Consider the following 25,986-nt stretch of genomic DNA (forward strand, 5'->3'; position numbering starts at 1 on the left):
TGTGAGCTCCTTACCATAGCTCCACTGCCACGCCACATGAATCCCGAACGAGACAAGGAGAGGCGACGCCAGCGAGTTGCCTACTTCAACAAGTATACGGCAAGACACACTGACGGCATCCACTTCTACGCTGATGCCAGCGTTGGGGCACAGGGCTCCGCTATAGCAGTCGTGAATAAGAACCTCCAAACTATACAGACGGTGGTACTCCCAGAGACAGATCCGACCTTAGCGGAGCTGACGGCCATCGCAATCGCGATCAAACATATGCCCCTATAGCAACTGAACCTACTCACGAATCATATTTACCGACTCCAGGGCGGCTTGCAGAAAATTGTTGCACAACGATGTCCCGGCGCATATTTCCACACTTATGCAAGAGCACCTACAGGGGTCTTTAGAAATAATCTGGATACCTGGCCACGACGGGATGCCGGGAAATGAAAGAACTAATCAGGCTCGCCTGCGAGACTCTGAACCAGGCGCCCGACATTCCGCAACCAGCCCAGGCGACAAGGTGGGCTCCTCTGCTTCTGCGGCCTTATGAAGAGGCAAGGCCAAAGTTTCCTAAGCTTAGCAAAGAGCTCACCCGTGATCAGGGTGTACTTATCCGTCAGGCCCAGAGTGAAACACTCCCTACGCCAGCACGAATGCACCTCCTCCGCGGGCTCTTACCTGAGGATCCCCCACCGTGCCGACACTGTGGCGAACACCCGAACACATCCCATATCCTCCGGTCTTGTGCACTACTCCCACTTCCCCTGCCTGCTCCTACAAATCTTTCTCTTAAACCCCATGCCGGGTGACTGACAGAAGCCACCAACACCGACGACCAACGGTACCTTGCGGCGTTTATCGGTGCTGCACTGAAGAATGCCGCAAGCGAGGCCCCGGACTGAGGGCCTTTTCACACACCATCCAACATGAAAATAAAGTTTTTCCTCTCTCTCCCCGGGAAATGGCAAGGTGACCAATAGGATCCTACGAAACCTTCCAGACAAGGCCCTAAATGGCCTCCTCGACTACATGAATAACTGCTGCGAAAAAGACGAGCTCCCGGCAGAATGGAAGCACGCAGAAGTCATTATGATCCGAAAACCCAACAAGCCACAACAAATCAGCCACCTACGTCCCGTATCCCTTACTTCATGCACTGGAAAGCTCCTCGAACACATGGTTCACGATCGCCTCACCACATACATCGAAGACTCAGGACTCATGCCTGACACAATGTTTGGCTTCCGACACCTCCTCCCAGGAAGCACAAGTTGGCTACTAGCTAGCTTGATACAGCTTGAGCAAGCTAAAAGCAGCTAGCGCTGTGTCAAGCTGTAGTTTCGCATCTTCAAGATGGCTAGCACTTGATGCCCAAGCCATACGCTTCTAGCCATTGGGAAAATAATTAAGAAAAGTGAGAAAATTTCGAAGGCATTCCCATCGAGGATCTAGGGCAGCCTCAACGAATTGGAGGGAGGAGAGGGGGGCGTGGGTGGCCAATACATGAGTGAACTGGGGGGGGGGGGGCAACACGGTTAATTTTGTTAACGTGGAAGTTGCCGGCATGCTACGGGAAATGTGAGGAGATAATTGCGTTGATAGAGCACATGAAACCCCTTGTAGCATAATCAGCACCACAAATGCATGGAAGCCGGCATGGAAGCCGATTCTTCACAGATTTCCTACGCGCGTATCGAAGCACTCATGTTCGCCGGTTCAAATCTGGCGCTACATTAGAGAGTTTTAGAAGAGCGTTCATGGTCCGCTCCGCTCAGACCGTCGTGTCCTAACGATTCGCGCAGAGCCGCTCTGCGGAACGCTAGCGGGAGCGCTAATGCGCGTGCGCACAACGGTCATATCGGCAGCGAAACGGAGAACGCTGCCCACGCTCCACTACGAAGCCATTTCAGCAGAGCGTTAGGGTGCTTCTACTGATTGCTTTGTCGTTTTATAGCCACGCTGAGCGCGCATGGCCGGTGTCTTAGGGTGACGCGCTTGTCAAACAAGCCAAATGAACGCAGTTCATGCAACCAGCGGTGTGCGTGAAATGTTAGCGGAGCGTAGCGTAAGCAACGCTCTGCTAAAATGGTGTGTTGATGAAGGAGGCTGAAAATTTGTTAAACCTCCTTGGTATTGATATCATGCTGCAACTTGCAGCTTGCAATGGGGGCGCGGTATTGAAAATGTACATAAAAAGCATCTAAAAAATAAAATGTGTGCTGTTAAAAAAACATAGGTGTGCATTAAAGTTGTTTTCAATTGAAAATATATAAGCATCAGAAAAGATTAGGCAGCTTTATTCAAGCGCAGCGCCGGTAGCGCAGGTGGTGCCGCATGCAACGGGGCCGCTTCACGCTTTTTTTGCAGATTTTGAAACTTTCGGCAGGGGTGGCAGTGGTTGGTACGTGCTGTTCGCTTGGATACGAGTTTTCGGGCGGAAAACTTGGGATCGTATTTGCAAGAACGGCAGCAGGGACACCGCTTTATTTCGGTTCGGTAGGTGATTGAAGGGTTTCTACTTTGCTGGCGATCATCATGTTGCACACTTTGAATGACACGGACGTCAGTTAACGTTTCGGATTGCCGCGTTCATGCAATTTTTGACGGAAGCTGTTTCAGATTGCAAGTTTCTTTAGGTTTGTTAGCAGCATTTGTTTTCCTTTTGCCTCTTTTCAACTTGAATATGGTACTGGCTTTGATACTGTGACGGAAGCTGTACAATTCCATTACCGACTCGATATGCGTTTGCGATACTATATTCATCATGCACTGTATTAAAACACAATCGCGTAAATAACACTCGCAGCTAGGCTGCGACCACAGACGAAAAATAAGCGAAACTACAAAAAATCGCATAAAAGTCACCTAAACACCGTTCGTTTACCTTCCAAATCGGTAAAGAAGTGCTAATGGTCCCGCATTTAGCTCATGCAACTGTGTCCAGTCCATCATTAGGCATGAAGGCAATGCAAATAATGCCAACGGCAAACAGCAAACAAGTGCGGTTGCCGAAGGTAATGGCCACCTGCAGCTAAGGCCTCTTTTGTACAATGATGACAGTAAAGAGCAAAAGCTATTTACAATGCTGTTTCAAGAGAAGCCACAAGGGAGTGAAACAAAATAACCAGTAGCTCGTAAGCATACATATGCACCATTTCATGAAAATTGAACTTTTATTGCGGTTCAAAATTCTGACAGGCACCGCATGCATTTTTGCGTGCAAGAAATTGTCACCTTTACACATTAGCCAAACGAAACTTTCAATTTCAAGGTTAATAAATTTTGTATTGTGTGATTCGTTTCAATGTTCTTGTGTAAAACGTAAAAGGCCTGTTCGCAAATGATGGTGAACTTTAAATTACTTTTGCGTGTATTGTGTTGTTTGATTGCGCATTATTTATTTAAATGTTTTTACAGTAAGGTAGGTCAACCGTCAGTTGGCCTTCATTCTACTTTTACTGAATGGTTTCGACACTGCACTAACCAGTGTGACTGTCAATACAGCTGTACCTGCAGTGTTGTCACAGAGTAGCGTGAAGCCAATGTAGTCTCCATCTTTTAAGGGCGAAGCTCCTTATAGCGGCACCCGTTCGTCCCCGTCGTCGTAGTAGTAGTGTGTAACCAGTAGTGTGTAACCAGTATGGGAAAAATGAGAAAAATATTCCGAAGTTGTGTCCGTAGCGCGGAATCGAACCAGGGACCCGTCGCTTCCGAGCGCGCGGCGTTAGCCCACTACGCCACGAAGCGGACATGGACACACGCACCACGATGGCAATAAATACCCAACAGTAACGAAAGGTCGCGTTTCTAGCGCGTTTCTAACGCGTTTGTGCTAGCGCGTTACGGCCCGTGTAAGAAGCTGGTGTAAGACGCTGTGGCCTCTCCGCCTTACCTTCAACGTGTTTCGAACGCGCTGCCCAAAGCGGTGGCAAGTCAAGTTCAAGTCGAGGAGCGTTTATGAATACGGGGGGGTATACTCTCTCAGCAGTCATGTGATGGCGTCGGCAAACGCGGTGCACGTTCCGGCATGTGTAAATGGCTGCGTAAGACGCTGTGGCCGCTCCCCCTTACTAGAGAGTACTGCACGTTTCTAACGCGTTTGTGCTAGCGTCCCATTAAGCGGGAGATCCGATGATTCCATCCGGAGCTTCGCCCACTCATCATCATTCACCCCGTGGGTATGCTGTGATTTTTTTTCCATTTTTTTTATTCAGAGCATTATTATTCCGAGGCTGAAGTGACACACGTGGCGCGTCTCAGGCGTTACAATCCACGAGATGACTGACTCGCCCGGCGGGCTTCGTCTGCCAGCGGGGAAATGTCACGAGCTCTTGCCATGGACCGCGGCTGCCGCGCAGACAACCGCACGGAAGAAAGAGAACGACGTGAGCCAAGATGCCTCGGGACCGCGCTCGAAACTCTCATTAACCAGATTCATCTGGTTGATGAGAGTTTATGTAGTATATATATATATATATATATATAGTTTATATAGTATGAGTTTATATAGTAGAGAGTATATATATATATATATATATATATATATATATATATATATATATATATATATATATAGAGTATGCGCCCAACCCTGGTGCATTCACTGCCAAGTAAACACTCATTCCTCTCTCGAGCCCACCTGCCCTTTCCTCCTTGCTAAGCAACGCGAATGTGCTAAAGCCGCGTAGAATAGTAGTAGAGGTTCGGGGTGGGAAAAGATGCATATTTCTGCAGCCCTTATAGGGAGCACGGCTCAGCATCTGAGGGGAGGGGAATGGGGGGAGAAAGAAGGAAATAGTGGGAGAAGGGTGGAAGGGAGAGGGCAGTCGTCCTCGTCTCGGGCAGGGTGTCCCTACAGCCGGTCAGCCAGCATAGTGTCCGCAAGGTAGCCGAGGACCACCTTGAACACTTGGCTGGGATTGCGGGCTGGATGCAGCAGGTCCGTGCTGGTACCAGAAGGTAGGCCCATGCGGCGGAGTTGAGCCACCATGGTGTTGCGGTGTTGGTCGAGTGCGGGGCAGGAACATAGGAGGTGCTCCAGTGTTTCGTCTGCCCCGCACATAGAGCAGGCTGGGGAGTCTGCTCTTCCCAGGCGGAAGCTTCGGGCGGCTGTCCAACAGCAGCCAATCCGAAGGCGTAGTAGGAGGGATCTCTCCCTTCTGGTCAGTCCCCTGTCAGGCAGCCGTGTCGGAGGGCTCCGCTTTGCCACGCGTGCGTCGGGGTGGCAGCTCAGCAGCAGTCGTTGCAAGGTGCTCCTGGAGTAGTCCGATGACACGACCGCCTGGCTGGGTGCCGTGTCCGTGCCGTGTGCCTCCTTGGCCAAGGCATCTGCCTCTTCATTGCCCGGGATCCCCACGTGAGCAGGTACCCAGTGCAAAGAGACATCAGTACCACTGGCACGGAGGGCGTGAAGCTTCGTCACCAGGAGGGCTGCACTGAAGCCAGCCCTCTCCGGGAGGCACACAGCCTGGAGAGCAGCTCGCGAGTCGCTGGCCACTGCGACCGGTACCCCAGGAGGCTCGGCTGCCAGCAGGTCTGCGGCCAGGTGGAGGCCCGCCATCTCAGCAGCGGTGGAGCTGGCCGAGAATAAAGCCGCGTTTCTCCGTCGCACAGCTCTGCGCCGGGCCACGCAGGCCACCCCTTCCTCCGCCTCCTCCTCCGCTCATCATGAATCCCCCGCACCTCCGACCCCATCACCACCAGGATCCTACGCTGCTACAGTGAAAGGGTCCTCGGCATCGGCATCCCTTTCTTCCGCAACTATACCCTCTCTGTCCTTGGTTGACGAGAGCCGCTCCTTCGATCTCCGGCTCACAATGCTGGAGCGCCACCAGCGCGAGCAACAGCGCATCCCCCATTAATTACAACAGCAAATCCACACATTGACACAAACCCTCCAGACAACCACTTCCTCTCTAACATCCCAGCTGACCAAGCTTAATGAGCACATTTCTACGCTCATAACCCCGTCCTCCAATGCCCAGGTCGCCCCATTGGCTGACTTGATCGAAACCACCACCACCGCACACCACAGTCGCTTGGTTCAACTAGAAACTTCGATTATACAGATTCTCACCACCCTCCAAGCGCAATCCAAGCAATTGGAATCCTTCACCTTTATGCTGCACTCCCTGCAGGAGTCTCTCCCCCCAGCCAAAAAGAAGGGACGCGCCCCCACAAACACCTCAACAACTACCCTATCTTAGATGGCGCGTGGAACGGACTTCGAGATTGTGCAGTGGAACTGCCGAAACCTTCGCCATAATAAGACCCCCCTCCATCAGTATCTCCTCACCCGCCCCTCCCTACCCCATTTTCTCCTTCTCCAGTAGACTCGGACGGCCCGCACCGTCCCAGGCTACCGCGCCTACCACGCCACGACGGGGACGCCGTTTGCGTCCGTTTATGTGCGCAACGACGTTCTCGTCGAGCCACTTGACATCCCCTCTAGCTTCCTTAAATATTTAGTTGGTGTGGTCTATTACCAACCTTCGTCCCGCATCTCACTCGCCCTTATATCTTTCTACAATCCCCCTGTCACATGCTCTTTATTCACGGCCCTGGGCAAGTTCCTTCATTCTCTTCCATCCACCACCCATCTCCTCCTTGGGGGCGACTTCAACGCTCCTCACACACTCTGGGGCTACCCCCAGACCCTCAAACCCGGCCGCCTTCTCCATCGTCTTGCCCAGGAACGCCACCTCACTCTTCTTAATAATCCTGGCTCCCCTACTCGAGCGGGCACTTTCTCACAGCGCTCCACGACACCCGACCTTACCTTCTCTCGGGGCGCCCTTTCCTTTCACTGGCAGGTCACAGCCGAAACCCTTCTCAGCGACCACTTTCTCATTCATATTACCACCTCTCTTTCCCACATCCCTCGCTGGCACCAAGTCACTCACACTGACTGGCAGGCATTTCGCACTAATCTTCTTTCCGTGTCCTTTGAATCTTACGATGACTGGACGTCGTGCATCTCCGCAGCGGTGTCGGCCAGTAGCCGTCGCGTTCGCTCACGTCACCCGATCCCAGACCCGGATCCCCACTTTCTCCGTTTATGGCGTCGCCGTAAACGTCTCCAACGCTCCTTCCGCTCCCAACCCCAAAATGCCCAACTTTCCTCCCGGATTGCTGCTCTGCGGGCCGAGATAGTCGCCCACGGAGCATCCCTCGAGTATGCTCGTTGGAGTACGCTCTGCGATGGCCTCGACCCCGCATTGCACTCGCGATCCACATGGTCTCTTTTTAAATCTCTCTTAGGTACTAAGCCTGCCCTTGCTCCCACTTTAGCCAAAGCCCTCACTCAGGGGACTCCCTCCGAGGTCTTTGACAAGCTCGCCTCTCTGTATCTCCCGCCCCCTCTTACACCTTCCTACCCAGCCTACTCGGGCGATCCTAACCCAGACCTGGACCACCCTTTCACTCTCCGGGAGCTCGAGGCTGCCCTGGCTTCTAATGCTTCTCGCTCCGCTCCCGGTGAGGACGCCATAACATACACCACACTCCGCAACCTTCCTGACCACGCCAAGGAATTCATTCTCCAGACTTTCAATAAGGCCTGGGACAGCGGCTGCCTGCCGAGCTCCTGGACATCCTCCCTCATTTCTATGATTCCAAAGCCGGGCAAACCTCCCTCCCTCTCTAACCTTCGCCCTATCTCCCTGACGTCGTGCGTTGGCAAGACCCTTGAGCGAATGGCTGACTCGCCTCTCTGATTTTCTTGAGGTGAGAGAGTTCTTCCCCCATTCTCTTATCGGCTTCCGACGACGCGTCTGTGCACAGGACATGTTCCTGATCCTCCAGCATACCTTCTTCTCGCCCACTCCCAGCCAGATCCACGCTCTTGTGACTGTTGATGTCCACAAGGCCTTCGACGGTGTGTGCCACGATCACATCCTGTCTCAACTTTCCTCCCTGGGATGCGGCAACCGCTTGTACTCTTATATCCGCTCCTTCCTCTCTAACCGAGTGGCTCGCTTTCGAGTTGACACTCACCTGTCCGACCCCCACGTCCTCACCCGTGGCACTCCTCAAGGTGCTGTTCTCTCTCCTACCCTTTTCAGTATTGCTATGACCCCTCTCGCCTCCCAGCTAGCCCAAATTCCTGACCTCCACCACATCTTTTATGCCGACGACATCACTCTCTGGTGTTCGTCTGGCTCTCCCGGCCACGTACAGGACACCCTGCAACATGGGCTAGATCTCATCGGCTCCTTTCTCACCACAGCTGGCCTGTCACCTGCTCCGGAGAAATCCGAGCTTCTCCTTCTCAACCACTCCGCATATCAGCGCTCCCACAACGCCCTCATCTGCCTCCATCTTTCTGGCTCTCCCATTCCTATCGTCTCCCAATGCAAAGTTCTTGGCTTCCCTTTGCATGCAGCCAAGAATGCGCATGCCCTCCACCACGCTGTAACGACCTGCCACTCAGTAACTCACCTCCTGCGGCGTGTGGTCACTCGGCGCTCAGGCCTCCACGAGGCTCATGCGTGTCGCGTCGCCCATGCGCTCGCCCTCAACAAGATCCTGTACTTTGTACCTTACGTTTCCTTCACGAACACTCAACTTAACACCCTTGAAACCGCCCTCTTAGGCCTCTACAAGGCAGCTCTCAATCTCCCTATTACTATCTCCACTGCTAAGGTCTATGCCACAGGCCTCTTCCATCCTCTCCGTTCTCTTCTTTCTCTCCACCGTGACTCCCAGGTTGCCCGGCTTTCCCTTACCCGTCAGGGTCAGTGGTTACTGACCCAGGCAGGTATATCCCCCATTCCCGTTTCCACATTTACCTCTCCTATATCCACCCCGGCTCCCAACCTTCGTATCCTCCCCCTCCCGTCCAATATGTCTCCCGTCTTGCATGCCGGTCGTCGTCACGCGGCAGCGCAGCACCATGTCCCCCCCTTTACTACCCAAGGAGTAGCCTACACGGATGCCTCTTTCGTGGCGCCTCGAGGTTCCTGCGGCTACGCTATCTACCATCCCCACCTCCCAGCACCTGAAACCCACACCAGCGGGCTGTTCCTACACCCTCCGGATGCACTCTCTCTCGAGGTCCTTGCCATTGCCCATGCCCTACAATCATTTGCATCCCTTCCCTCTCTCCCAGAGTACACAATATACTCCGATTCCCAAGCCGCCATCCACCACATACAGAACCGCACACTACCCCATTCACTCCAACAGGAGGTCGAACGAGCGGTCTCTGCGCTGCAGCCTTCCACCGTTTTCCTTCGCTGGGTCCCTGGGCATTCAGGGATTAACGGCAATGAGCTGGCCCATCAGCTCGCCCGTGACGCTTCTAACCGGACACCGTTGATCCCCTGGCCCAAGCTCTCGGAGGACGGTGGGAGACTCTCCCTGCGCCGCACCATCAAGGAAGTCTACCTCCAGCTCCGTCTCGACAAGCGCCTCTACCCTCCCCCTCATCCATCACTCACTGTGCCGGAGGCTCGCCTTCTGCGGCATATCCAAATGAATGCATTGATCACCCCCTCCCGTCTGTTTCTTTATCGTTATCGAGTCGACCCCAGCTGTCCCAACTGCCCCTCTACATATGCGGACCTAGCTCATTGCCTTTTCCACTGCCCCGCTGCTCAGCAATCGCATTCATATCCTCCCCCTTCCCTTTCCATCACCACCTGGCTCGACTGGCTTGGCGCTGAAGGGGAAGAAGAACAGCGTAGACTTGCCGCCCAGGCGATTGATATGCTCGGCCTGTAATATTTGGCTGAATAAAGGTCTACTACTACTACTACTATATATAGAGAGCTATATATATATATATATATATATATATATATATATATATATATATATGTTGTTACACACGATGTGTGTAACGCAGAATCAAACTGAATCTGTGAATCTGGTTGATGAGAGCGTTTCAAGAGTGGTCCCGAGGCAGCTTGGCTAACGTCGTTTTTCTCTTCCACCCTTTCTTCCACTTGATTGTCAGCGCGGCATCCGTTGTTCATCGCAAAAGCTCGAGACATTTCCCTGCTGCCAGACGAAGCCCGCCAGGCGAGTCAGTCATCTCGAGGATTGCAACGCCTCAGACGCGCGACGTGTATCACTTCAGCCTTGGCCGAGCGTCGTCCACTGCTCGTGAGACGCGCAATGCGATAGCTTACTCCGCTGAGTCGCTCCAGAATAACGTAGGGACCGACGTAGCGGGCGAGAAACTTCTGGCACAAGCCATGCTTCCGCAATGGCATCCAAGCGACACAAGGTCACCAGGATCGAAGTAAACGTGGCGGTGACGCCCATCACAGCGCATCTTGGACCGGTCCTGCGACGCCAGAGTGCGTAGCCTAGGGAGGCGTCGCGCTTCTTCTGCTCGACAGAGGATCTCATCATTTGATTCGTTGTCATGAGCGAAGTAGGGCAATACGATGTCGCGGGTGTAGCGCGGCGGACGAGCATAAAGAAGAAAAAATGGCGAGTAGCCAGTAGTCTCGTGTCTCGCAGTGTCGAAGGCATAGGTATGAAAGGCAAGATACGGTCCTAATTCTTGGGTGCTAATCGACGTGCATGGACAGCATGTTGGCAAGCGTTCTGTTTGTGCGCTCGACCAGACCATTTGTTTGTGGATGGTAGGGCGTAGAATGGCGGAAGCTACATGAACACAGACGAAGGGTTTCTTCAACTACGTCCACGGTAAACTATCGGCCACGATCGCTGATTACTATGCGAGGAGGTCAATGTCGGAGTATAACGTGAGCCAGCAAGAAGATAGAAACCTCTGTAGCTGTTGCCGATGGCACCGCGGCGGTCTCACAATAGAGGGTAAGGTGATCTACGCAAACGATAACCCAACGATTGCCCTTAGAGGATAGCGATAAAGGGCCCAGGAGATCTATGCCAACTTGCTCAAGGGGGACGCTAGAAGGGGGGACTGGTTGAAGCAGGCCGTGTGGCGCTTGTGGAGGACGCTTGTAGCGCTGGCACTGAGAGCAGCTGGCGACGTACCGTTCGATATCCTTCCGCATCTTAGGCCAATAAAAATTTTCTTGAGCACGGTAGAGCGTACGTGTGGAACCAAGATGGCCGGAAGTTGGGTCATCGTGCATGACGTATAATACTTGGCTGCGAAGGTTCTTGGGGACAACTAAAAGGTAGCGTGCACCGGTGGTCGAGTAGCTCTTCTTATACAGCGCGCCACCATCGCGTAGGCGAAAGCGACTGCCTGCAGGTGACTCCTGTGCTGCCGCGAAGAGCGGTTGTAAGCTCTCGTCCTTGTGCTGCTCGGATATGACGGTACCCATATCCGGAAATTCCGGGGACACAAAAGTGATGTATTCGTCAAAGTTGTCCGCATCGCATTCAGTTGTTGGAAGTGGCATCCGAGAGAGACAATCAGCGTCAGCATGTCGCCGGCCACTTTTGTAGCAAATAACGAAATCGTATTCCTGTAGGCGGAGGGCCCAGCGCGCTAGTCGTCCTGAGGGATCCCGCAGATTTACAAGCCAGCATAGGGAATGATGATCCATTATCACAGTGAAGGGGTGCCAGTAGAGATACGAACAAATCCGTTGCACTGCGAAGATGACCGCCAGGCACTCTTGTTCGGTCACTGTGTAGTTGCGCTCGGAGCGGCTCAAGGACCGGCTAGCGTACGAGATCACGTGCTCGCTGTCGCCAATGCGCTGAACTAGCACAGCACCGATGCCTACGCCACTGGCATCGGCATGAATCTCAGTTGATGATGAAGGATCGAAGTGGCGAGGAATGGGATGGGACGTCAGCAGGAACTTCAGCTGGCGAAACGATGAGTCGCAATATCCAGTCCACTCAAAGGGAACGCCTTTTTGGAGAGGGCGTGTAAGGGGATGAGCCATGTCAGCAAACCTGGGATTGAATCGGCGAAAGTAGGAGCACAAGCACAAGAAACTTCTTAATTGCTTGACAAAGTCAGGTGCTTTAAATGCTTCTACGGCCGCAGTCTTTTGTGGATCTGGTCGCATGCCTTCTTTAGCGACCAGATGTCCTAGCACGAGAGTTTGTCGTTCCCCGAAACGGCATTTTTTTTAATTAGCAAAAGACCCGCTTTCTCCAAGCAGTTCAATACCAAATCCAAACGTTTGTTGGGCCGAAGATCACAACGTTGTCTAAGTAGCACATGCAAACTTCCCATTTCAAGCCGCGTAATATCGTGTCCATGAACCTTTCGAACGTTGCGAGCACGTTACACATCCTGAAAGGCATCACGTTAAACTCAAATAGTCCGTCGGGCGTTACAAATGCTGTCTTTTCTCTGTCATCCTTGTGTATGGGAATTTGCCAATAACCTGACCGTAAATCAACATAGGAAAAGTAAGATGCCACAATGGGGCAGTCGATGGCGTCGTCAATTCATGGGAGCGGATATACATCTTTCTTAGTAACGGCGTTTAGGCGACGATAATCAGTGCAGAATCGCCACGTACCGTCATTATTTTCACCAATATCAAGGGGGCTGCCCAAGGACTCGAGGATTCTCGAATGACGCATTTGCATAGCATTTCTTGAACTTGAACGTTGTTAATCTTGCGTTCTGCCGGGGTCACCGGATAGGGCTTTTGTCGGATTGGCTGGGCGGCTCCTGTGTTGATGCGGTGACGAGTTCTGGACGCCGGAATCGATGGCGGGCCGTCGTGCTGCGCAAATTCCAATACCGAGGAGTTTTAGGGGCGAAGCTCCTTAAGCGGCACCCGTTCGTCCCCGTCGTCGTAGTAGTAGTGTGTAACAAGTAGTGTGTAACCAGTCTGAGAAAAATGAGAAAAAAAATTCCGAAGTTGTGTCCGTAGCGCGGAATCGAAAGAGGGACCCCTCGCTTCCGAGCGCGCGGCGTTAGCCCACTACGCCACGAAGCGGACATGGACACACGCACCACGATGGCAATAAATACCCAACATTAACGAACGGCCGCGTTTCTAGCGCGTTTCTAACGCGTTTGTGCTATCGCGTTACGGCCCGTGTAAGAAGTTGGTGTAAGACGCTGTGGCCTCTCCGCCTTACCTTCAACGTGTTTCGAACGCGCTGCCGAAAGCGGTGGCAAGTCAAGTTCAAGTCGAGGAGCGTTTATGAATACGGGGGGTATACTCTCTCAGCAGTCATGTGATGGCGTCGGCAAACGCGGTGCACGTTCCGGCATGTGTAAATGGCTGCGTAAGACGCTGTGGCCGCTCCCCCTTACTAGAGAGTACTGCACGTTTCTAACGCGTTTGTGCTAGCGTCCCCTTAAGCGGGAGATCCGATGATGCCCTCCGGAGCTTCGCCCACTCATCATCATCGCAAAAGCTCGTGACAATGTATATATATATATATATATATATATATTGTGAGACGACGCCCGGGACGAAGGCAGAGCTCTGCTGTTATCACACAGCGCGAGACAGCCCACGAACACCAACCCGACAAAATGATGATGATTATGAGGATGGGTATATACACATGAAGACGATGATGAACTGCACAGTTAGCGCTCAAACTAACTTTCCCCCCTCATGAAAGCGGCCGGTAAGGTAGCGAGTCAGAAACGGTCGGAACGTTGAAGATACGGCTTCAGGCGAGAGCAGTAAACAATTTCAGTGCTGCGGCAACGCCGGTCAGTAACCGAGGTAACAGGAGCTACGCGATAGTTCACGGCAGATGTTCTTTCAAGCACGGTATATGGGCCGCGATACCTGTGAAGAAATTTTTCAGAGAGCCCTGGCACTCGAACAGGTGTCCACAGGAGCACTTCGTCGCCTGGTCGGAACGAAATAACACGACGGGTCGCATCACAACGGACTTTCCTCTTGTCCTGAATGGTCGCGGTGTGGGCGCGCGCAATTTCGCGGCAGTGGGCGACACGGGCGGCGAACTCCTCTGGTAGGGATGTGGATGGAACAGAAGGCGTAGAGAGAAAGGTGGTGTCCAAAACAAAAGACGGTGCACAGCCGTACAGGAGGAAAAAGGGGCTGTAGATTGTTGTGCGTTGAACGGCAGTATTATATGCAAACGTGACGAAAGGAAGTATAGTGTCCCAGTTTGTGTGGTTGGGTTTCACATACATGGAGATCATGTCGGACAGAGTTCGATGGAAACGCTCGGTAAGACCATTGGTCTGGGGATGGTATGCAGAGGTGGTCTTATGAATGGTGTTTGAGGCTTGCAGGACTTCAGCAAGAACATGGGAAAGAAATGTCTTGCCACGGTCACTTAGAAGAACACGAGGCGCACCGTGGCGCAAGATAATGGCTTGCAGGACAAACTCAGCGACCTCAGAGGCCGCACCAGAAGGAAGAGCTGCCGTCTCAGCGTAGCGAGTGAGATGGTCCACGGCGGTGACAATCCAGCGGTGACCCGCGGGTGTTAGCGGAAGGGGTCCGTATAAGTCGATGCACACGAATTCAGAGGGAACGGACGGGGACGGCAATGGTTGTAAAGGGCCGGCGGGAAGAGAGGTCGAGCGTTTTCGATGTTGGCATGACGCACACGAACTGACGTACTTGGCAACTAGTAGACAGGCCAGGCCAGAAACAGCGAGTCTTAATGCGGTCGTAGGTTTTATGAAATCCTAAGTGGCAGCCGTTGCGTCGTCGTGAAAAGCTTGTAAAATTTGCAGTCGAAGTGAGCAAGGGACGACTGGGACCCATCGGTGACCGGTAGGGTGGTAAACTTGCCCCAATAATGAGCCACCATGAAGGTTAAACCGTGCAGGTTGTCTTCTTAAGCGGCTGTTGGGAGGACGGGATAAGCCAGTGAGCCGGTCGATATATGTGCGGCAGTACGTATCTGCACGTTGGAGGGAGGCGAGGTCTTCGGAGGACAGAATGTCGACCGAGGTCACGAACTGTACCGGGGCCATGGTTGTGGTTGGTTGGTTGGGTGGTGCCGAACGGAGGGAAGGTGAGGCATTGGCATTTGGCCACAGCGGGCAACGAGATAAAGCGTCAGCGTCTTGATGTTGCCTGCCAGACCTATACGTTACAGTGTAGTCGTACTCCTGCAAACGCAGAACCCAACGGCCGAGGCGTCCGGACAGATTCTTCAGAGAGGACAACCAACACAGAGCATGGTGGTCAGTCACAATTGTGAATTGGCGGCCATATAAATATGGGCGAAACTTTTGTATGGACCACACAATGGCAAGGCATTCTTGTTCGGTGATAGCATAGTTTCGCTCAGCAGGAGAAAGAGTACGACTCGCGTAGGCCACGACTTGCTCTTCAGACGCGTGATTCCGCTGCAGCAAGACAGCGCCTATTCCATGCCCACTTGCGTCAGTGTGGTGGATAGTAGAGGCCGTGGGATCAAAGTGACGAAGCACCGGTCCTGATGTGAGGCATTGCTTGAGGGTCTGAAAGGCGGCTTCACATTCATCCGTCCAGGTAAAGCGTGTGGTCGTGGCCAGGAGTTTATGAAGAGGAGCTGCGATAGTCGCGAAGCCACGGACAAAGCGGCGGAAGTACGACGCTAATCCGACAAAGCTGCGAAGGTCTTTAGGTGTGGTTGCTGTTGGGAAAAGCTGTACAGCAGCGACCTTGTCGGGATCTGGCTCAATGCCGTGCTTGCTGACCACGTGACCTAATACTTTGATGCTGCGGCTCGCAAATCGACACTTCTTAGTATTGAGCTGGAGACCGGCCTTGGCTAGACACGTGATAACGTCGTCTTAATGTTCTGGGTGCTGGGAGAAGCTGGACGAAAAGATGACAATGTCGTCCAGGTAATTTAGGCAGGTTTTTCATTTGAGGCCGCGTAGTACGGTGTCGATCATTCGCTCAAATGTGGCTGGCGCATTGCACAGACCAAAAGGCATTACGTTGAATTCGAAAAGGCCATCAGGTGTTGCAAACGCCGTCTTCTCTTTGTCGGGCTCATGCATCGGGATCTGCCAATATCCAGAACGCAAGTCGAGGCTCGAAAAGTATTCGGCACCTTGTAAGGTATCCAAAGCATCGTCAATACGGGGCATAGGATATAAGTCCTTACGGGTAATTTTGTTTAGTGCCCTATAATCGACGCAAACACGTACCGAACCGTCCTTTTTTTTTTAACTAGGACAACAGGAGACGACCAAGGGCTTGCTGAAGGCCTTATACGTTCCGTGCGAGCATGTCGTTGACTTGGTCTTCTATAACTTTCCGTTCAGCAGACGATACACGGTAAGGGCGGTGACGAATGACGCGGGATCCGTCGGTTTCGCTGTGATGAGCGGCCACGGTTGTTTTACCCAAGCCATCCGAACACATGTCAAAGCAAGGTTGGTGTTTTCTTAAGATGGACAGCAAGGCATCAGTCTGAATTGGGCTCAGATCTGAACTCACAGTGGCCCTGAGAGCACTGGGTGAACCGTCCGTGGGCGTACACTCGGCGAAGGAGGGAACAGGCGAAGCAGTGACGACACATACTGGTGCTGCGTCGATAACCATGACAACAGTGGACCCCTCCGGCAGCAGAAGTGGCTCTGACGTCGTGTTGTAGGCGGTCAGACTGGCGCAGCCGCGTGAGAAACGCACTAGACAGAAAGCGATGGCAATTCCCCGGAAAATGCAGCGCTGAGAAGGGGAAACCACTGCGTCGCCGTCGATATTTTCGCTAGATCTAATGGTGAGAATGCGGGCTTGGCCGGGAGGAAGAACAAAATCTGCCGCTGTGACAAGGTGGGGCGGCGAGGAATCGGCAGCGTCACAGAGCTCGGTGTCCGTAATATGTATAAGTGGTTGTCCGCACTAAATGACAGCAGATGCAGCTGACAAGAAATCCCAGCCTAATATGATCGGATGAGCGCACGACGGAAGCACAGTAAACTGTATATGGTGGCGAATTCCGTCGATGAGGACACGAGCAGTACGCTGTCCGGTAGGGTAAATCGGACTGTCATTGGCGCCACATAAGACCGGACCAACATACGGAGTTTGCACTTTTCGTAGACGCAAGCATAGTGCGCGATGAATAACAGAAATGGCGGCGCCAGTGTCAATAAGAGCGTCGACAGAAACACCTTCCACAGAAACAGCGAGTAAATTAGTCGGGGAGCAGGAGGAATTGGGACAGTTCGCAAGCAAGCAGTTTCTCCTCCAAAAACTGCAGCGTCTAGTTTTCCGGATGGTTGTCGAAAGAAGTGGAGGCCGGACGCAGGGGCGATGAAGTACGGCGGAACGGAGACGGGGAACGACGACGGGGTGAGTGAGAAGACCGGGACATGTTTTGGGACAACGGAGGAGAGGGCTAGCGACGTGACGAGGATATATAGGGTCCTGGAATGTAGGCGTCCGATCTGGGCACATAGTCTCTCTCATAGGCGGAATAGCCACGTCGTTCATCATGCTGGCGCCGGCGGCAGAAACGAGAGATATGACCACGTATGCCACAGTAGAAACATACTGGGCGGGAAGGGCGCCAGGTAGAGTCGTATGGTTGCACGGGGGCCTTCGCTGCCATTGAGGCCAGGTGGTCGCAGACAACGGTGGCAGGTGCAGATGGAACTGGGACCACAGGCCGCGAAGCAATCTCGGCGTAAGAAGGAGCACAAGCAGGCGCAGGGGACCGGGCATGTGTGACACTTGGCATGGATGCCAGTTCTTCTTTAATGATGTGGCGCAAATTCGGCGGAGGAGCGCGCAGAGACGCAATGGCGGTGTTGGCTGTGCCATGGCCGTGAAGCTCCTCTCGCACAATGATGCGGATGAGCGCTCGCAACTCGTCGTTGTCGGTAAGGTGAGCGTCGCAGGAGGCGCGTGGAAGACGAAAGGCGCAGATCGTGGCAAGGCGTTGGCATGTCGTGATGATGTCAGTAACTGAAGTGGGGCTCTGGACTACAAGAGCGTTAAAGGCAATGGGGTTGATGCCCTTCAGGATATGGCGGATACGTTCCCCTTCGGGCATGTCACTCTCAGCGCGACGGCAGAGAGCCAGAACGTCTTCAATGTAAGAGGTATAGGATTCCTCGGCTTCCTGGATGCGGGTAGCAAGCTTCTGTTTCGCTACTTCGGAGCGCCCAGCAGATGTGCCAAATATCTGTCGCAGCTGCGCAGTAAACGCTGGCCAATCAGGGAAGTCGCGCTCATGGTTGAAAAACCAAGTTTGGGCGACCTGCCTGAGGTAGAAGGCAACGTTGCGGAGCTTGTTTGACTCGTCCCAATGCTTCCAAGCGCTCACCCTGTCGTACTGGTCAAGCCAGTCTTCCACGTGTTCACCGCGAAGGCCAGAAAAAACCTGAGGGTCACGTTGCGGTGCGGTGACGGACCAAAAAGGCCCAGCTGGCGGAGCTGAGGTCGTAGCAGCAGTGGATGCGGTGGTTTGTGCCATGACTGGTGTTGGCGAGCACAAACGTCGACTAGAGCGGAGCTCCAGGGGTGACCGGTAGAGCAAGAGGACGGGGAGATCAACGCACGCTCCACCACTTGTGAGACGACGCCCAAACGAAGGCAGAGCTCTTCTATTATCACACAGCGCGAGATAGCCCACGAACACCAACCCGACAAAATGATGATGATTATGAGGATGGGTATATACACATGAAGACGATGATGAACTGCACAGTTAGCGCTCACAATATATATATATATATATATATATATATATATATATATATATATATATGGTGATGACAACGACGTTATGGTGATGACAACGATGACAACGACGTTATGACCTGGTACGGGCTGTTCATTCGGGCAGGGCTACATTCGTATGCGCTTGTACCTGTGTATAGTCGTTCGCGTGCATCTTAGTACGTAAAAATCCTCGGTATGAATCCTAGTACGTATATTTATCCCCGGCTATGAAGACTCTCTAACACTCTGGTCGCGAGAGCCGCAGGCGCCATCGATAGACGGATTGCATGACAGTGTTGGATTCGGCGTGAGGGCTACGGCGCGAACGCGCCTTGAGCGCCAGGCAAATTGCGATCGCAATAAAATTCACTACGTCATGAATATAACTACCGTTATCCGACATAACCCGCCATCGTGGAATATATAGCCTGCTATAGCCAAAGTTTGGCTGCAGTATGTATAAATAAAATAAATAAAATAAAATAAATAAATAAATAGTGGCGTTGGTGTTGCGCTGGTAAGCCCGCGGGCGCGGGATCAAATCCAGGCCGCGGCATCTGCTGCTTACGGCGCGGCCTCGCGGGCGCCGTATCCTGAAAGGGACCTGAAACGTGGAAAAAGTGCGCGCCTGCGCAGGTGTCATCTTTAACACGATCTGCCATGTGGCCAAAGTGCTACTAGTGCCGGTAGCTTCGTACGCGCTGTGCTTTAAACGTTTAGTTCGTGTTGAAGCGAGAGACGGCACGAAGGTCGATTCGTTCGCTGATGCCGCCGCGCCTCCTCACTCCAGCGTTTTGAAAGCAAGTTTCCGCGGTCATCGAGCGAGATGTGTTCATGTTTACCTGTGCATGCGTTCCACCGCGTGCTTGGTAATTTAGTAAGTAAGAGAATGTTTACAAGTTTACACGGCCGATAAACTACTATCATTGCTTCGTGTAGCTTTCCACTAATTTGCTGTCGCAATCGATGCTTTGCCTTTCGGGCGAAACTGCAACATTTTTTGAGACGCACGGCGTGTGAAGGTGTAGATGCTGTGGTGGAGCGTTCGGGAAGGACAGCCATCTTCCTCTTCTCCTACCGCCTCTTCCCCTGTGGCAGCTGAGGGAGGAGAGGGCTCCGGTCAGCGGCACACGAGGACGGCAGTCGCTTTCCATGCCAAAGCTCGCCCCGCTGGAGACAACAGATGCGAAGAATCGGCTTATGTGTATAGCCACCTATGTTACCGCTGCAAATGCACAGGTTAAAGGCTTTGTCTGTTTGCGGAAATACGCAATACAAGAAGAAACGCTACCCCCTAAATACCTCACTACAACAAATTCACGCCTTGAAGCACGTCATTTCTTTAATAAAGCGAACCGCTTTGCAGAATCGTTCGGCGGTTCTCTTACATTGACAGTCATCGTCGATTGTTTCTGCAGAATTCATTTGCGTCATGTTTTATGCTTCTCGTTTCGTGCTATATACGATTTACATTGTCGCACCTGAAACGTCCAATGTCGCCTCAATTGCGCCGTTTATTTTTAAGCAATAATAAAACCTTTCAAGTGGATTTTCATTAAAGCATATGGTTATTCTGCTTTATGTGCCCGATTATTTGCCAGTTTGCCATATAGTGGGTATGAGTCAGGCCATGAAAGGATAAGAAAAACTACAGCGGGCTGATCAGGGCAAGACGACGGCGGCGGCCAAATTCAAGGTTAGCAGTTTAATCCAATCGCATATACGCTTTGTGAACCAACCCACTGACAGCATTGACTTCCCATGAGCATCCTTTGGACATTCAATGGCAGGACATGGATATCTCATGGACGTGTCGAATACGTCCTGCGGACCTCCCTTATTGGATAGCTTGGCCACACTTTCCGGGCCCTGCGGTAATCCCTTGCATGTCCGCGAGGCAAATCATGAGGACGTGATGCGTATATTTTACGGACATAATATCAGCGCCTTTTGCACAGTGGTTGCAATGCCTGCTATGTTCGCAGCACACGCAAAGGGGAGGGCGGCCACGTATAAAAAAATAGGTGCATTGCGTTCACGTATTACGCGCGCCCGCACGAGTGCGCAAGTGCAGTGTACTCCTCGTCCTTCTATGTCTTCCTCAAGCGCAAGTGGCTTATTGAACTAACTGAAGTTTTCAAAGTAAATTGCGTCCGAAAACTCGTAAAGTACGACGTACACAAGAGCTCCAGACATGATAACTTCGAGAAAACGTAATTCTCTTTCGTGGAAACTCAAACACAAAGCCCTCAAATGGGCGATAAATATTCACGCGTATGCCGAAGAAAGTCCATGTGGCATAAATTTGGGACGTCGGTGGTAGGATATCTGAAACAGGTCCATGTGCGACATGCTTGCCACATCCGTAATAGGATATCAAAAACTACGTCCGGCGCATGTCTTATTTCTCTCCGAAACGGTGCATGGGTATTGGGACATGATTCGATTGTTCTACGGATCAAGTGTTTTCTCTGGGTATTTTAGGGTTCTTGGAAGAACCGTTTCGTTTGTAAAGGAAATATAACGTCTGTCTCTTGCTCTTCGCTCCGGCCATTTAGCGCTGCCACGTCAAGTCAATACGTACAGGTCCATCGCAAAGTACTTCTCTCATCGTCGACCCGGTTTAGGTGTCATTTGCATGTTTCTCACTAGAAAACTAGTGTTTTTGGTTACCTTCCTCTGTTTTACGGCAGCCCTTGTACAGCGTCAAAATGAACGATTTTGATGTCCTGCGGTGGGACGTCAAAATCAGATGTCCGAAGGATGGTGGTATTGGTATTGCCAGCAGATTAAGACGGAAACTAAAGAACAATAGCACGTTAAATTTGCTTGATAAATTGAACTTCTCTTACATAAACAAAAAAGTTCAGCCTTTGCGTGAACCGAGGTTCGGAAAGCCATAAATAATGCAAAAGCGAAAGTCTAGTGGCGACACCTCATGGAGTTTACGCACTAGCTCGCGGGCCTCTCCGTGACGTCAGGTATTTTGAAAGCGTCTGCCTGTGACAGTTTAATGACATAGAATGCTATATGTTAAGAGTAGTATAGAGGAAATCAGGTAATCTCTCCTTTCGCATTCTTAAAGGACACTGATTCAATTTAGATTATTAAAGTATTCTTGAAGAATTATACTTTCGTTGATTTCACGGTAATAGCTATTAGATGAAAAAAAAAATGGTGCTCGAAGTATCATTTATGAATTTCACGCTATAACCCAAGGCTTGTGCGTCAGTGTGACGTCAAGGATTGTAAAGTATTTCTGTTTGTTTTTGTTGCATTTGTTCAGTAAAAGTACGTGAACCTTCGTGAGTTCAGTTTTTCGCTGCTATGAAATACAATGTCGATTTTTACTGATGAAAATCGAACTAGGCCGAGCGCGCGCACACACACACACACGCACACACACACACACAGCACACACACACACACACACACACACACACACACATGCGCACACACACACACACACACACACACACACACACACACACACACACACACATGCGCACACACGATAACCTTGCGTGAGTTCCCGGGCTTCTTTCACGCTCGGAAAAACACTTTTTTTATGTAGCCCGTATTACCAACAGAAAGCTGAATAGGGACCTTCTCATGTTGCTCTACAATTTTCTAATTGACGCTTTTTATCTAATTATAATATTTGAGAAGTTGATTAGTTAATTAGGACTAATAAGGAAATTAGGCTGGATGCAAAAAATAGTCTCAGTATTTCCAAGCAATTGCAAAAAACATTACCTTGGTTCCGTCCAGCTACGTGGCATTTGCATATTTTTAAATGTTGGCGCTTGATAGTTGGACACTCAGTATATGGACATTGCTATTGCTGCTGTACTCATTGAACTCGTGAAACATCCAGTAATAATGAATCCATCGACAAGAGAGGCAGAAAGAAAAAAATAATAATTTGGGCCCCAAATCAACATAATGTGAAGTGAAAAGTATTCCTCTATTTTGTTTCTGGTTTCTTGAACGTTCATACTCTATCTCACTATGTATACTTCGCATTTTATGAAGAACGTCGCAAGTTCAACTTCTGGCTGCATTGCTTTCCTCCTCTTCAGCACTGGAAGCATGAAGTCTCAAACCATGGACGATTCCCTGCTGAAGTTCTCCTTGCGTCTGTACAAGCAAGTCCTGTGCCAAAACAACCAGATTGATAACGTCGTCTGTTCGCCCATAATTATCGCCTCCGCGATCTCCATGCTGCTCGCTGGCGCCCGCAGCAAAACTGCCAAGGAACTGTACGGCTTGCTCAATGTAAAGGCGAGCGTCGATAAATTGCGCGACTATTTTTCTGCGCTTCTCGCCGACCTGACTACATACGCTCCCGAGGCCTCCTTCTGCGTGGCAAGCCGGATATACAGCGAGAAGCAGCTTCCGGTGCAAGCCGGCTACATCTCCCTTCTGCAAAATTTCTTCGGGACGACTCTCAAGTGTGTCGACTTCAGGAAAAGCCATGAAGCAGCGCGGCAGGAAGCGAACGCGTGGATATCGCAGGAGACGACCTCCAAGATTCGGGAACTTCTCCCGCCGGGAATCGTCGACGCCGATACAGCGTCGATCCTGTTGAATGCCGTCTACGTCCAGGGATTCTGGCAGTCTCCCTTCCAGTGGAGAAATACCAGACCGCAAGAGTTTCACGTGGACTCCGGGAACAGCGTCGTGGTAGACATGCTTTACCAGGAGCGTACCTACAGGCTGGGACACTCAGATGCTCTGAGGGCGAGGGCCCTGGAGATCCCATGCAGAGGTCTGAAGGTGTCCATGGTCGTCGTCCTTCCAGATGCCCCGGATGGACTCGGTCTTCTCCAGGAGAGACTAACTCTCACCAGGCTCTGCGCGCTTCTGTCCAGCCTCAACATGGTCATGAATGTGGAACTGAGTCTTCCCAAGTTCAAACTCGATAGCAGCATACTGCTGAAGGACAGCCTCAGCGCCCTGGGCGCGAAGGAGGTGTTCGCTCCTGGCTGCGCTGACCTGTCGGGTATATTTGAGACTGAGCGGCCGGCGGTCGCTAATGTGGTTCACAAGACGTTCGTGCAGGTCGACGAGGGAGGCATGGACGCGGCGTGTTGGAGCGCCCTGACGAGGCCGGCGTGTTGTGCAACGATACCCCTTTACACCACGCGATTTGTCGTCGACCATCCGTTCATGTTCCTTATCAAGGGCAACGACCCGGATGTGATAATTTGTCTAGGTTCTGTGCGGAGGCCATGAGCACAGGCAACATGGGGGTCCGCGGTGCCAAATTTTCGTACAGCGTATACGGAAAGCGAAATTTGTTGTATTATTTCTCATCGAGGAAAGCTTTATGTTGCACGCAAGGACGTGCATACCTCATTTAAGAGTATTTAGATTCATATTGACGTGCTAATGTAGAAAAAAATAAGATGTGAAAAAAAGCATACACGAATTTTTTGACTAACCTGACGAAAGTCGAACGTCTGCCAGATTATATTAGCAGTAGAAATAAAAAATAAAATAAAAAAGGCGTCGCAGTTTCTTCCGAAAGGCGAAGCATCGATTGCGATAGCAAATTATTAGCTACACGAAGTACGGATAGTAGTTTTATCGGCTGTATAAACTTGTGAACATTCACTTACTAATTAAATAGCAAGCATGTTGTCAGGTGCGCACAGGCAAACATGAACACATCGCACTCGCTGAACGCGACGCAATCTGTCAAAACGCTGACGCCAGGAAGAGTGGCAGTAGCCGCGAGTAAATTGCCCTTCGTGCTGCGTCTTCAGCGCGAAATAAGGGGCGAGAACACAGTTAACACGAAGCCATCAGCGATCGGTGCGCCTTAACTTTGTACCCACCGCATATAGCTTTCAAAGCAGGGCCCGCGTCGCCACACTCAGCCGCACCACAAGAGACGACGCCGGAATAGAATGCGCCCCTCCGTTTCCGGTTACTTGTGCATGATTGAAGACGGCGCTCTTTATCCTCGCATTCCCCCCTTGGGCGCACGAAATCGAGCCACCATCCTTCTAGGCTCACCTTCGCGCGCTTTCACTCGCATCCACAGCGTACGGCACGCGGCCGCGACGTTATCGCACTTTGATTTAACAGGGAACATCACGGTGACGCTGACGCCGACGAAGACGGCGGAAATCTGCTTAGAGTTTACATATATCTGTTATCGCAATAAAAGGAAGCTGATGATGCTACAGCGCCTTGACGAGTGAATACGCTGTCCACTAGTGTATTTATCTGTAAGGGTAACCAATATTTTAATTTTGCGCTACGTAAAGTTAGTGCATTGTTGACCGCACACACAACAGATATGTATTTATAGAACCGATGTCGTTGACTGAAATCGACAGGAATATCCTGATTTATAGTGAGCTATATCGTGAGGTTTGACATTTGACCCCATCGGCATTTAGAGACTAACGGCGCTGTGAATAGTGGAGCAACATGCTTGACGGCGCACGACGTCTTGGCGCAATTTTTTATGCAGAATCGCCGCCTGACCCTAATGAATCCGGTGTTCTCAATCCGCGTTTCTGCCTACGAAGCCTAGGAAGGTCTGTTGAATTTTTACAGAAATTCGATAGACACACGAGTACAGAAATGACGTGACCAAATACATTTACATTTATTCACTAATCCGAAAACTTGCATGCTTAACTTGTATGAGACGTAGGGGGGTTCGTACGGTCCAATTTTGCAATCGTGCTCGATCTCTATTTGAAGTGGGCCAGCTTGATTTGCAGAGGGTGTTTGGACACTGGCATACGGAAATGACGTACCTAATGGGGGCGCCAAAAATGCCCTGGGCCGCTTGAGCCCGCCGCACTCGCAAATAGTTGGGGCTCCTTGCTTACCTGCCGATGGGGACGGACCCGGTCAGCCGTGATCCAAGGGGTTGGGTATCCAAGACAGAGGGATACACAACCCCGAAGAGCCCAAGTCTCTCCGAACCACTTCTGGACTCTACCTGTCGAGCACAGGGGCGCCGTAGCCGAGTAAGTGTGAATTTTCAGCAAAAATATTGCACGTTTGTAAGCCTTGTAACTCCTACAACTACGCCACGTGTGTGCACGTGACGGGTCCATACGGTGTAATCTCGCAAACTCACTCGTTCCCTATTTGCATTGGTACTGCCGTAGTGAAAGGTGGAGGGCGCGAATTGGCTTCCCTCTGTCTTGCTGCCCGAGTCTTTTCATGACATTGCTGGACCCTCCGTGTCGAACACAGAGGCTCCATAGCCGAGCAAGCGGAAGATTTCTGCGAGAAATTGCACACCTGTAGTCAGTAATGATGCGATGTTTGGTAAGTGGCGTTTGACCACATCTTAACGCAGATGAGAAACAGCCCTGGTACTTGTTGATGAGCTCAAAAAAAAAAAAAAAAACGGCCTCACTCAACGGCCGTTAACGTCGGACTAGCGTCTAAAACAGGCGCAGCTGTCGGGATTGTAGAGGCCGCCTCC

General features: G+C 51.5%; 1 protein-coding gene across 1 annotated transcript; it reads left to right on the forward strand.

The window, feature by feature from the left end:
- The first annotated feature begins 22,631 nt into the window (after window positions 1-22,631).
- LOC119454486 (leukocyte elastase inhibitor B) lies at window positions 22,632-23,762 on the forward strand. Its single transcript, XM_037716402.1, has one exon. It carries the CDS (start codon window positions 22,632-22,634, stop codon window positions 23,760-23,762), a length of 1,131 nt encoding a protein of 376 aa, XP_037572330.1.
- The last annotated feature ends 2,224 nt before the right edge of the window (window positions 23,763-25,986 follow it).

Source organism: Dermacentor silvarum, chromosome 5 (assembly GCF_013339745.2).
Source record: "Dermacentor silvarum isolate Dsil-2018 chromosome 5, BIME_Dsil_1.4, whole genome shotgun sequence".
In the NCBI taxonomy this organism is placed as follows: domain Eukaryota; kingdom Metazoa; phylum Arthropoda; class Arachnida; order Ixodida; family Ixodidae; genus Dermacentor; species Dermacentor silvarum.

Bases quoted from the DNA above. Each gene is read 5' to 3' on its own strand.
- LOC119454486 (XM_037716402.1), top strand. From the start codon at position 22,632: ATGGACGATTCCCTGCTGAAGTTCTCCTTGCGTCTGTACAAGCAAGTC.